The sequence below is a fragment of the Lithobates pipiens genome, unplaced genomic scaffold (assembly GCF_037356315.1).
Source record: "Lithobates pipiens isolate NorthernLeopardFrog02 unplaced genomic scaffold, aLitPip1_a1.2 Scaffold_22, whole genome shotgun sequence".
NCBI classification, from domain to species: Eukaryota; Metazoa; Chordata; class Amphibia; order Anura; family Ranidae; genus Lithobates; species Lithobates pipiens.
The window spans coordinates 12,146,183-12,160,329 of NW_027507784.1; the positions used below are offsets into that span (position 1 = coordinate 12,146,183).

General features: G+C 47.9%; 2 protein-coding genes across 8 annotated transcripts in view; both read right to left on the reverse strand.

Moving 5' to 3' along the window:
* LOC144000384 (uncharacterized) overlaps positions 1-8,948 on the reverse strand; it is a 31,041-nt gene extending 22,093 nt beyond the window's left edge. For both annotated transcript variants that reach the window (XM_077494190.1, XM_077494191.1), the window contains exon 1: positions 8,618-8,948. In XM_077494190.1, coding sequence (XP_077350316.1) covers positions 8,618-8,933 — 316 coding nt within the window. In that variant the 5' untranslated portion in view covers positions 8,934-8,948. The remainder of the gene's footprint in view (positions 1-8,617) is intronic.
* The window catches only part of CUNH13orf46 (chromosome unknown C13orf46 homolog), a 91,129-nt gene that overhangs the window by 22,917 nt on the left and 54,065 nt on the right, over positions 1-14,147 (reverse strand). The window lies entirely within an intron of this gene.

Sequence of the window (14,147 nt, forward strand, 5' to 3'; positions counted from 1 at the left end):
GGGGTCCTCCCCAACTACAACCCCCACCAGAGGCATTTCTTGAGTACTAGGGAACCCGTCCGCAAACTGGGCTCGGAGGGCGTGCGAGAGTTGTGCATAACAAAAAGCCATATGCGAGGGGAGTCTAAATTCCGCTTGTAATACTGAAAAACTGCGGACTCCCAGCGGGGAGACCACCTGATGTAAATATAGCACCCCCCTAGAGGCCCATTGCCGCACTCCTGGTAACGACCTGAGCTCCCCCAACTGGGGGTTATGCCACAGTGGCGTATGTGAATGCACCCCGTCAGCCCCAACCATCTCCTGAGCAACCTCCCAGACGCGCCGGTGCTGATCCAGCAGGGGTGTGCCGCCCTTCCCCCTCCCACCCCGCGCACGTCCACGAAACAGCACCTGTATGGGAGCATGTGTAGGGTCAAGAACTTTTCCACATATCAGCGCATGATACCTGGGGCCATCCGACTTGTGCAGGTGGTGGAAATGGGACAGCTGGGCAGCAATATAATACGAACGCAGGTCAGGGAGCGCCGCCCCCCCTAAGTCCGTGGGATTTTTAAGTGTGTTCCACGCCAGTTTATGACGGCCTGAACCCCAGACGAAAGTGTTAAGGATGGTGTCTATTGTTTTGAAAATTTTAAGGGGTATAAAAGTGGGCGAATGCCACATTTTATATAGGACCTTGGGTAAGATGATCATTTTTATAAGGTTGATTCTGCCCATTACCCCCAAAGGTAATCTGGCCCATGTTTGTGTCTTTGCCTTGATATATGGGAGTAGCGGTAAGATATTATGATTCACATAATCAAGAGGGTCCCTAGTAATCTGGACTCCCAAATATTGAATGGACGATACACGACTAAGAGGGAGGGAGGCCGCGTCGCAGGCGGGGGGAGACAGGTCTATGGGTAGGATCTGGGATTTTGTCCAATTAACCCGTAGGCCCGAGTGAGCCCCAAAGTCCTCAATTATCTGAAGGGCAGCCCGCAGTGACACCCCCTCATCAGCCAGATAAAGGAGCATGTCGTCTGCGTACAAGCTTACCTTCTCGGTAATGGGGCCCGACCGAAGCCCCTGGACATGATCACTAGCGCGGAGAGAAGCCGCAAGCGGCTCCACCGCCAGAGCATAAAGGAGTGGAGACAACGGGCAGCCCTGCCTAGTCCCCCGGCCCAAGACCAAGGGCTCCGACATCTGCCCGTTCACCGCCACCCTGGCCTCCGGGGAGGAGTATAACACCCTAACCCACTGGACAAAGTTAGGGCCAAACCCAAACCGACCAAGGCATTCCCACAAATAGTCCCATTCCACTGAATCGAATGCCTTGGCCGCATCCAATGCCACCACAACCCGGGCACCCGTCCCCTCATGACATGCCTGGAGATTCATGTGTAATCTGCGGACATTCATGGCCGTGTTTTTACCCGGCATAAACCCGGTCTGGTCCGGATGAATCAGAGAGAGAATATGCGGGTTCAGCCGGGACGCCAAAATTTTTGCCATGATCTTGGTGTCAACCTGGAGCAGGGAAATTGGCCTGTATGAATCAGGGAGGGCGGGATCCTTCCCCGGTTTCGGAAGAACCACAATCGTCGCCTGCCGAAGGGATTCGGGAAGGGATCCGGTGTCAAACAGGGAATTGTATAGACGGAGAAGTTCAGGGGCGAGCACCTCTATATATGCCACGTAAAAGTCCAACGGTAGACCGTCCTGCCCAGGGGCCTTAGAGGCCGCCAGAGACATAATCGCAGCCTCCACCTCCTCCTTAGTGAAGGGGAGTTCCAGCTCAGCGGTCTGAGCCGCAGACAGTTGCGCAAATGGGACAGTCTGCAAAAAGGCCCGGGTCTCCTGCGCCGTGGCCGACGCCCTGGACGTATATAGGTCAGCATAGTAACGGCGAAACAGGTCTGCCACAGCCAGTGGGTCAAATGTCAGGGCAGCATTACGATCCATTAGCGAGACCACCACCGGAGGCCTGGCATCCTGATGGGCCAAGTAGGCCAGCAGTTTCCCAGCCCTTTCGCCCTGTTCGAAAATGCGCTGTCTCGAGAAAAAATGTTTACGCCGAGCCCGCTCAAAGTGTAGTTGCTCCACCACACGCGTTTGAAGTTTAAGCGCCGAGGCGTTGGCGTGTGTGGGAAGAGACACAAACGCATCAGTCGTCGATTCTAGCTGTGCTAGCGCCTGTCGCAAGGTCTCCTGGGATGCCCGCTTTAGTCTATTTATCCGGCTAATTAAAACCGCACGAGCATGTAGCTTGAACGCCTCCCACACCGTCCCCACCGCGGCTGTGCCCCTATTAATCTCAAAAAAATACCGCCACTCCCCCGCCAGGCCCTCACCCTCCTCCCCCAACGCCGTCAGCCAAAAGGGGTTGAGGCGCCAAGAACGGGGTCCCACCTGAGGAGCCAGGCATATAGTTGCCCAACAAGGGGCATGGTCTGAAAGAGATCTAGCATGGTATCCCGCGTCCTCCACCCGTGAGAGAAGGACATCAGACACCAGGATATAGTCAATCCTGGACATAGTGGTATGCGAGGCTGAGAAACAAGAATAAGCAGTGGCTTCAGGGTTCCTATGCCGCCATACCTCAGTCAAGGAGAACTCACCAAGAGTGCGGGACAGTCTAGTTTCCGTCGGAGTAGTCGGATCCGTGTCACTGCGTAACCTATCCCTTTGGGGGTTCAGAGTCATGTTGAAGTCCCCGAGCCAAATGGCCGGGGTTCCCGGGTATTGGGCCATATACAGCAGACCCTCATTGACCAAGCATGCAGAGTACGGGGGTGGTATATATAGGGCTATAATCAGACACGGTTTGCCATAGATATTACAGTGCATAAAAATATAGCGGCCCAGTGGATCTGTCCGCAGGGAGATCAGACCAAAGTGCAACGTCTTAGCCACAAGGACCGAGACGCCCCGAGAGTAGGGAGAATGAGTCGCGTGGTACGACCAGCCAACCCAGGGCCGCCGAAGCGCGAGCCGAAGCTGGCCGGTCACATGCGTCTCAGTCAGCACAATAATGTCAGCCCTGTATGCCTTCAGGCAACCAAAGACAGCAGTACGCTTGAGTTTATCTCTGATCCCGCGGACATTCCACGTCAAGAATTTAACAGCCGACATATACACACAGAATTACAGCCATGGACCAGGGTATACAATTTAACCACCATATCAATCCCACCCCCCCTCCCCTAGTATGACATTGCAGAAAGAACATAGAAAAACAAAAAACATATAAGTAATCCCAGGCTACAGGGATAACCACCTGTACCACCAAAAACACAACTTTAAACAGAACTACAACCAAATTCCCCCCCTCCCACCCCCACCCAGCCCTCAGCTTCCCCAACATAGCCGGAGCATTTATCCCCAACCTAGTAGATACCCGACCCCCGGACATGCGCCCAAGGGCAGCCGAGCAGCCGAGGCCGGTCAGCCCACACAATCCCCTGCGCACACGGCCCAGGCGGTATCCACCCTAACAGAGGACGACCACTCGCTGAGGCGGCGACTGTGGCCACACTAGAAGCCCATAGGAGCAATAGAGCCAACCACCCCCACCCCCAGCCCGTTAAAAAAAAAGGTGTAAAAATAAGGATATCAACAAAAGGAAGACAGAAAGAAAAAAAAAAGGGGGAAAAAACATACAGGAGTCCAGAGTCATTGTGCGCTGACCGGGAACCATACAAACCGCCATCACAAAAATGTGTACCATAGCAGTTAGAACCAGCAACAACAGAGCAATAATAAAATAAGAAAAGAGAACAGAGGATCAAGGCATACTGCCACTCCCCCCCCCCTCCCCCATCCAGAGAAAGCAAAGTCCCCTCACTTCTTGCAAAAGTCCTGGTGCTTCACGAAAAGCGGGAGCCGTCGATAGTCCACTTGCCGTCACGGAACAGGTAGCAGGAGGCTTAAGGCCCATAGGCACCAATGGTGAAGAAAAAATAGATGCAAAAAGGGGAAAAAACAGAAAAACTTATGGGCTAAATAAACAAACAGAGAAGGAGCAGTCATGGGTGCAATAAACCCGCACTAGTGCGGGCGACAACAGCAAGTGGCAGTACGGAGAAACCCGGAGGGGAAAAACAGTCAAAAAGTAGGCTCACCTCCCCAAACAGGCCGCCGCTACTCAGGCCGGGCGGTTCCTAGCAGCCTCCCGTCTGTCCAGCCAGTCCGCCGCCTGCGCAGCATCATCGAAAAAATGTGCACGATCCTCCCCAACAATACGAAGCCTTGCAGGGTACATCATCGCGTACTTCAGATGATGGGTCCTCAGCCGACGCTTCACCTCCACAAAACGAGCCCTCTGCTTCTGCACCTCCGCCGAAAAATCCGGGAATACCATCAGCCGGCCAGCCTGAAAGGGTATGTTACCCTTCTCCCTGCTCAAACGTAGAATAGCATCGCGGTCTCGAAAATTAAGCAGCTTGGCTATGAATGTGCGGGGAGGCGCACCATCCGGAGGCCTCTTGGCTGGCATGCGATGCGCCCTCTCCACCACAAACGACGTGGAGAAGGCCTCCCTGCCATACGTTGAGATCAGGAGGTTCTCTAGGAAAGAGGGGGGATCCGGACCCTCAGCACCCTCCGGAAGGCCCACGAAGCGGAGGTTCGATCGGCGGGCCCTGTTCTCCAGATCGTCATGCTTCATGGCGAGGAGCTGCAATTGGCGCTGTACCTCCGCGTGGGAATGTTGGAGTGGATGCAGCGCATCCTCTGCGGTGCTAATCCGGTCCTCCGCTTCCTTGACACGGTCCCTTAATTTGGTCATGTCCTGCCGAATCAGGGAGATGTCCACCCTGATTTCCTCGATCTTGGAGGTTAAGGACGTTTGGCACGCGGAAATAGCATCAAGCACCTTTGCGGTGTCACTTGCAGGCTGCTGGTCCGCACGCTGTGTGGAAGCGCCATCTTGGTCCCCCTCCCTGTCTGCTCTCCGGAATTTCTCGAGGGAAGAAGCAGCTGAATTACTGCCTTTCTTCGGCGGAGACATCACAGGATCTCTGGCCGGTGCGTCCACGAGTCCTCCGGGTATGCACAAATGATTCCCAGTCGAGTGTAGAGAACAGGATGTCTGGGCAGGATAGGCCGGGAGCGGAGCTCAGCTCACTTGCGACCTACACCATCGCCGTCCAGGCCACGCCCCTATTCATTCACACTCTTTAATGGGACTAGGCAGGGCTGCCCCCTTTCCCCTCTCCTGTTCGCACTCACCCTAGAGCCCTTTCTGTCCACGGTTAAATGGAACTCTGCTATACATGGTATTCAAGTAGGCTCTACAACTCACAAATATGTGGAATATGCTGATGATATCTTGTTTTTTGTACAACAGCCTCGCATATCACTACCTAACCTTATGTCTGCTTTCTCCACCTTCCAATCATTCTCCAACTTCAAAATTAACCTTACCAAGTCAGAGATCTTAAACATCAACCTCCCTAGACGAGAAGAGACATTACTGCGTCCCCTCTTCCCTTTTATGCCGCGTACACACGGTCGGAGAATCCGTCGGAATGCGTCTTATCGGACCATGTCGTCAGATAATCCGACTGTGTGTGGTATGCATCGGACTGATTCCGTCCGAATCTCCGTCGGACCCAATTTTCCAACATGTTGGAAATATTTCCCGACCAACTGGGCCGGTTGGACGTAATCCGATCAAGTGTAGAGAATTTTGATCGGACCAAGTGCCACGCATGCTCAGATCAAATTCCTACATCAAAGCTATTGGCTACTAGCCTTAATCTAGTCCCATCATAAAGAAATTACGTCATCACGTTCTGAAAGATCGGATTTTTCGACAACTTAGTCCGACCGTGTGTATGCTGCAACAATTTCGGACACAATCCGTCAGACTAAATCTGACGGACAAAATCCGACGGATTTGGTTGTGGAAATCTCCGACCTTGTATACAGGGGCTTAGATGGGTTCAATGTACCATGAAGTACTTGGGTATATACCTTTCATCTAATATTCATTCACTTTTCAAGCACAATTATATCCCTTTATTGAATAAAGTGAAAAAGGACCTAAGGAATTGGAATAGCTTGGCACATTCCTGGCTAGGCAGGGTAAATGTTGTTAAAATGAACATATTACCTCGGCTGCTTTTTCTTTTTCAAATGATTCCACTGGGTGTGCCCATGGGGTTCTTTACAACACTGAAGATCATGATCTCCCGCTATATTTGGAGGAACAGTCACCCCAGAGTCTCAAGGGAAGTTTTGTACCGCTCCAGGGTCTCGGGGGGACTGGCCCTCCCGAACTTTAGAGCTTATTATTACGCTGTAGTATTGTCGAGAATAGCAGATTGGAGATATGCTGCCCACTCCAAATTGTGGGTTGGCCTGGAAAATGTACTCAGCGGCACTGACCTCTTGGTGAGCCCCTGGATACCCCGCCTGCATAGAGACCTCAGCTGCACAACTTCTTCACTCACCACTTCTACCTTAGATGCCTGGGACGCTTTACACAGGAAATTCTCTTGGTCATATGACTCTCCCTTATTACCACTTCTTAATCATAACTGTTTTTTGCCTGGCTTGCTTGACCCAGGCTTTAAGACATGGTCCCCAGATCAACCCTTACTGCTACACCATGTCCTCCGAGCTAAGGCTATCAAGCCCTTGTCTGAAATTATTGGCACCAGATCTGCTACATCCCTGGATAATTGGAGGTTCACACAGCTTCAGTGCTTTGTTAGAACCCTCTCCCAGCCGCTAAGAGGGCTAGAAGACCTAAATGCTATCGAGGAGGTGTTCCATCCAGAACACCCGCCCTTACACTGCATCTCGATTTCCTACAAAGCTCTTATTTCCCTCCTCGGCAAGGCACACCCGGCTTTCCTAACCAAATGGGAAGCGGATCTAAACTCACCAATCACAAAACATTGTAAGGATAAAATCCTACAGTTAACCCACGTCTCATCCCTTGCTTCTAAAATGGCGGAAGTGAACTATAAACTGCTCACCAGATGGCACTACACCCCGTCAAAGTTGCACCAGATGTTCCCTGACAATTCCCTGTCCTGTTGGAGGAATTGTGGTCTTAAAGCGACGCATGCACATATCTGGTGGTCATGCCCCATCATTCAACCATTTTGGGCCACCATTACCCAACTTATACACCGGATCACTGGCACCAGCCTTCAGAATGATCCTTGGACCATTCTTTTCCACACCACCACGGCATCGGTTGGCGCATACAAACGCTCGATTATGCCTCACTTGCTGAACACAGCAAAGGCACTGATACCAGCTCGTTGGGGACAACCTGGGGTTCAGACAATCAAAAGCTGGCTACAAAAGGTAGTGGAAGTGTATCTCGTGGAGGACAATACTCACCACAACAGGTCTACCGCTCAAAGACATCATATAACTTGGATCTCATGGATGGAATTTAAAACCACTGAGTTAAAGACCCTGATGTTGCTACCACCCCCCTGAACTTGCAATGCTAACATCTTTTTTATAGGAACCATTCCATCTGAGCTATAAACGTGTTATTTCGTTGTACGGGTTCATATACCCAATGTATTTATTTCCCAGGTGTTGTCATGCAAGCCTCCGTTCCCCCTCCCCTCTCCCTTAACCCCCCTTCTCTGTTTCACCCCTCCTCCCCCTTCCTCTTTCCCTCTACCTTACTGCCTAACCATTTCTCTCTTTTATAGACAATCCCATTGTTCCCATTAAAACTGCTTCTTTGCCAATTGAAATCTATGGGAATGCAAAAACAGTTGTGAAGAAGGTGATAAGCAGGTCAGAAGGAGGTCTTCTGTAAGTCGGATACACCTGCCAATGAATTCCAAATCAACTGATGTCAAACACAAGCCGAATGAACTTCAAAGTGTACTATATTTGCCCACACAATCCCTTAGGCCGCGTACACACGCGCGGACTGTTCGCCCAACTTTGTCCGCTGAACAGTGTTTCAGCGGACAGTCCGCTCGTGTGTGGGCGTTCAGCGGACAGTTTCAGCGGACAGTTTGACGAACAAAGTTTTTCGGAAATTCCGAAAAACTGTCCGCTGAAACTTTGTTTGAGCGAACAGTCCGCCCGTGTGTAGGCTTGTTCGACAAACTAAGTTCCGCGCATGCTCAGGAAGGCTTAACACGCCGAAAGTTATAATGCAGTGTATAGGACGTCGTATTTTTCGTCCCGTCGTACGTGCCATTCACGTCATCGCGCACGGTTTCAGCAAACTGTTCGTTCGTCGTGTGTGGCCATGTCCGTCCATGCTAATTTTGAGCGGACTGTTTGCCGAAACTGTTTGACGGACAAAGTTGGGCGAACAGTCCCCGCGTGTGTACGCGGCCTAATACTTATAGTTATCTATTAGATTTACATGTTAGACAACTTTTTACAAAATATGGGAGGTCTGAGCTTTGTTTTTAATAACTGAGACAAAAGTTTGGGAAATGCTGATTGATATGATACATACTCATACTTTTTACCACGGCATTTTTCTACCAAACCTTTTAGAACTTCACAGAAAACAAACTGGCTGCTATCGATGATCAGATAATTGCCCCCATCTTCAGTTTTTATAAGTTTCCAGGCTATACTTCAATCCCATGAAAAAAAAAAATGAACTGTTTGATCTATTGGCACTCACCGAGCTGAGCAAAGATCTCTCCGCCCCCATATGCATTCAATGTCGGCAATCCTCGATTATCCACCACCATGATGTTACTTGTGATTTTATGTGGAATTCTATGTATTGTATGTCCTCCATCACCTTCATTTGCCTTTGCCCAGTTCTTGTATTCACCATCTTGCCAGACGTATATACAGGTGTTGATGAATGAGGACTTTCCATGGCCCAGCAACCCGAACAGCTGGATGAGGATCCGGTTGAAGCCCTGGTTGCCGCTTTTAAGTCTATCAAAGCTAAAATTATTAATGACATGTCTGAGCTCGTCCATGTCCATGTCTACCTCCCGCAATTATGTCCTTCTTCTGCCTGCAATGAATGGAAATCTCGATGTTCTTAGTTTTTTGTCTTTATATGCCGAGCAAAACACATTCTGCTAATTTTCAACTAAGAGAGTATTTACAGCAATTATCTTATGGTTCTTCCTTATTGCCTGATGTCAAAAGTACAAAGATTACAGTCATTAAAGTTACAGCAATAATCTGTCTCGGATTTGGAGGGACTGTACCTGATTTGGAACAAAGTCCCCTTGTCCCTCCTTCCTCCTCATTTGTCCCTCATTTTGATCTGATCTATAAATTTGTATATACTGTAAAATAAACAATTTATCTCCCAAAAAGTGTTTCACAGTGCTAAACCTTTAATCATATATTTTTATTCTCATTATTATTATTTATGGTACTTATATAGAGCTTTCGCTTTACATGTACATTCACATCGGTCCCTAGCCTCAAGGAGCTTACAATCTAAAGTCCCTAACTCACATGCATATACTAGGGCCGATTTAGACAGAAGCCAATTAACCTTGAATAAAGACACTAGTCCATCCAGTTCAACCTGAGTGAGTGTCTACAATTGTCCCTATCCCTGTACATCGCACACTCACCAGTCATCAGTCCCTACCCTCAAGGAGCCCACAATCCAAGGTCCCCATTCATATACTAGGTCCAATTTTGGACAGAAGCCAATTAAACTACCTACATGACTTTTTGGAGTGTGGGAGGAAACCAGAGCACGTGGAGGAAACCCACACGGGCACAGGGAGAACATGCAAACTCCAGGCAGGTAGAGTCGTGGTTGGGATTTGACCCTCTTTTTACCGCTAGTGTAAGAGTGCTACCCCCTACACCACAGTGTCGCCCACTTCACCACCGTGCCGCCCACTTCACCACCGTGCTACTCACTACACCACCGTGCTGTCCACTTCACCACTGTGCCACCCACTACACCATCATGCTGCCAACTACACCACTGTGCCACCCTGTTTTCATTATTTTTTGTTTTCTTAAGCCCCATACACACTATCAGATTATCTGCTGAGTTTTTCCTTCAGATTTACCAAAACCATGTAGTAGAAGGGCCTGCCTGATTGCATACACATTGAAACTTCTAAGGTTTGTCCTCATATTATATGGTTTTGGTAAATCTGAAGGAAAAAGTCAGCAGATAAGCTGATAGTGTGTATGGGGCTTGACTCTTAATTTCTGTTCCTATTTTTTATTTTTTTTGTTTATTCATTATTACATTATTCTGAAGAACATTGGGGTTGATTTACTAAAGGCAAATGGACTTTGCACTTTGCAAAGTGCAGTTGCACCATGCACGAGCAGTTGCTCCAGAGCTTACTAGATGAAGTAAGGCATCACATTGCAAAGAATACCCAATCGCATGCAAGCAAAAATGCTGTCTTTTAAATTTTCCTTGCACTTGATTGGGTGTTCTTTTCAAAGTGAAGGTTTACCTCATTTATATGCGAAGTGCACAGTCTATTTTCCTTTAGTAAATCAACCCCAGAGTGTCTTGCCAGAGTTTCCCTTAAAGGGGTTGTAAAACTTTGTGTTTTTTCACCTTAATGCATGCTATGCACTAAGGTGAAAAAACACCTTGCACTCTCCGGCCCCCTGAGCCCCCGTTTTACTAACCCGAGCCCCGAATCTCTGTGGGTGCGATCCCACGTTGATCTTGTGGGCTCTTCATTGGATGATTGATAGCAGCGCAGCCATTGGCTCCCGCTGCTGTCAATCAAATCAATGATGCGGCACGCTGGGGGTGGGGCCATACATAGCCATAGTATCACACGGGAGCACACACGCAAGCTACCCCCCTTGGGAGAACGCTTCCCAGAGGGGGCTTAGCTCTTGTGGGGAGGAGCCGAGACAGCCACAGAGGGACCCCAGAAGAGGAGGATCAGGGCCACTCTGTGCAAAACGAACTACACGTTGGAGGTAAGTATGATATGTTTGTTATTTAAAAAAAATAACCTTTACATCCCCTTTAACCACTTCCCATCCCACGTATTGTCATATGACGTCCGTACAGGGGCTCTCTCATCCCGGGCGGGCATTATATGATGTCCTTGGCTTTCCGCTGGCATAGGGGGTGCCCACTGCATCACAGAGGAGCTGATGCGTGTGCCCGGTGGCCGTGATGTCTTCCTGGCACACGCGATCGCTGGTGACAGAGCAGCAACGTGGATTTGAGTCTATGTCCTGTCAGGGGAGAGGAGACAGATTATGTGTTCCTAGTATATAGGAACACCCATCGGTCTCCTCCCCTAGTCAGTCCCACCCCCTCCCCACAGTTTGAAAACACACTGAAGGAACACAGTTAACCCCTTGATCGCCCTAGTGTCAACTCCTTCCCTGCCAGTGCCAGAAGCATTCGGTTCCTTCCTCTACAGGTTAGTGAGGAATCCAAAACGTGAAATTATCATGGAAATGGATAAGCCTCCTGGGGCGGGGCACTCCATCTTCCCATGTGCTGACCACCAAGAGACCAAGAGATTGAGGGCACGACTCACCGGCTACGTTTCCTCCAGATAGTGGTAATAATTTCAAGGCATAAGAGGGAGAAAAAACCTCCACATAGCATAAATCCAAATGATGGAATTTATTAAAGTAAAAGCATCCAACATCCAAATGAATGAATATTCTCTAAAAACAGTTCAACTGAATGTGCAGTAAAAAGTGGCTTGGGCCAGCGTATTAACCCTGATTTAATAATTGAACCTATTTTGTAGAGCTATAACTTTTGCACAAACCAAATAATAATCGCTTATTGGGATTTTTTTTTACCAAAAATATGTAGAAGAATACATATCGGCCTAAACTGATGAATACATTTGTTTGTTTGTTTTTTTAAATAAAGTTAGGATATTTATTAAAGCAAAAAGTAAAAAATATTGGGGCTGATTTACAAAGCATTTGCGCTATGAGTAGTGGCGTACGCTGTCGCGCAACCGCCATTTTTGTATTCACAAATTTGCTCCTGTAACACAGCGCAATTCCTGATTTACTATGAGCATGCCGGCGCAGGGGGGGCCGCGATCTGTGCGCCGCTATAGACCTGGCGCACGGCATCTTCAACTCAGAATTAAAAGAAGCTGGAAGTGCCAATATTATGAGGGGGATGTGAGGAAGTATAGTTATGACTGTCCTGGTTACAAATATGTCCAAAATGGAACGGAATATTAACTTTCTCTGAGCAAGCCTGCTGCGCCTGCAAATACACTCGGGACCGCGTGAGATAATTTTATGCATGTGCAAGCGGCATTTGCGCCCGTTCAAGTGCTCTGGTTCACTGCGCCGGCAAAATCTTAGTAAATGTCAAGTTACGTAGGTTAATTTGCATAACTTTATCAGGCGCACCTCTCAACTTTACTTTTTTTTTTTTTGCGTTGGATCACTTCTATGGGGTTTTTTTTTATGTTAGCATTAAGAAAAAAAAAATGAAGAAAAAAAAATGCGTGGTGGTTCCCCCGAAATTCCATACCAGGCCCTTCAGGTCTGGTATGGCTATTATGAGGAACCCCACTCCAAAAAAAAAAAAATGGTGTGGGGGTCCCCCTCAATATCCATACCAGACCCTTATCTGAGCACGCAACCTGGCAGGCCGCAGGAAAAGAGGGGGGAACAAGAGAGCGCCCCCCTCCTGAACCGTACCAGGCCACATGCCCTCAACACTGGGAGGATGCTTTGGGGTCCCCCCCAAAGCACCTTGTCCCCATGTTGATGAGGACAAGGGCCTCATCCCCACAACCCTGGCTGGTGGTTGTGGGGGTCTGCGGGCGGGGGGCTTATCGGAATCTGGAAACTCCCTTTAACAAGGGGACCCCCAGATCCCAGCCTCCCCCCGTGTGAAACGGTAAGGGGGTACAAAAGAACCCCTACCATTTCACCAAAAAAGTGACAAAATTGTTAAAAATGACAGGAGACGGTCTTTGACAAGTCCTTTATTAAAGTCTTCTTTCATCTTCTTTCTTCTGGTCTTCTTCCTTTCTTCAAAAACAAAAAAAGAAAAAGATATCCCCGAATGGGGTTTTTTGCCAGCGTATATTACCTGTAAAGGCTTAATGGGTATGTATGTGTAAATAATGACGTATGACAATTTATTGAAAGTAACAAATGTTTATTAATAAAAAATGAGGATTAAACAGGTGACACAGTGGTCAGGGACTGAGCTCAACTATGTGAATAAAAATATATAGCATATTGCATATGTGGACAAAAATACACTTATAATACTTAAACTATAATATAGCTCAAGGTACAATAAAAATAGATAATGTGGACCCTTTACGCGTTTTGACCCGCTCGGGGGTCTTCTTCAGAAGGTTTTTATCTATTATAGAGAAGGGGGAGACAAATATAAATATATATATATACCTATACATGATGCACTGTACTAGACTAGAAACAATCTGCTGTAGGCAGAATGTACATCAAACATTGCATGGCTACATAATTGGCAATCAAATAGTATATATTATACAATAAATACCTATATCATTCACATAGGAAATCCTCTTTAAAAGACAGAACTGAAATCCGCCATTTCTCCCGTATCCTTCACAGATGCGCCAGACTTGTGTAGTTGGAAAAAGGTCGCTGGCTCCACCCAAAAGGGAGAGCAAGGAAACTAGGTCCGAGGGGTGAATGGCTTACAGGGGATCACATCATATTACTACCTCCAATCAAAGATAATGGAGGAGAATATGGGTATAAGTAGCCACAGGTGAGAGGGGGGATTTGACCTACAATAAAAAGGAAAAAGAAATATAAAATATATATGTGTATAAAAAACCCCCATGTGGGAACTATCGCCTCTGTATGGGGAGATAGGGAGTATACCCATATACGATATCCAGAGTACATGGGTATAAAGATAGATCCTATTATTTGATATAGGGTACTATACAAAATTAAAGTGTAGATAAGTGCTGGGAAATAAGGGTTAAAAGTACCCAGAAAGAAACCAGCAAACAAGAAACACCAAGTGGGGGAGAGAGTGAACTGATAGAAGTGAAAAGAAAGATGTAAACGCACCGTGTGCGGGATCAAACGTAATACAACGTGACTGTGGTAAGGAGAGAAAAAGAATAATAATGTGAAAATGCACGTGAAGTGCTACACAGTGTAATGTGCCACAACTAAACATGAGTGATACTGAGATTAGGCTGTATGTATATACCTGTACGTAATTTCAAGTGGGT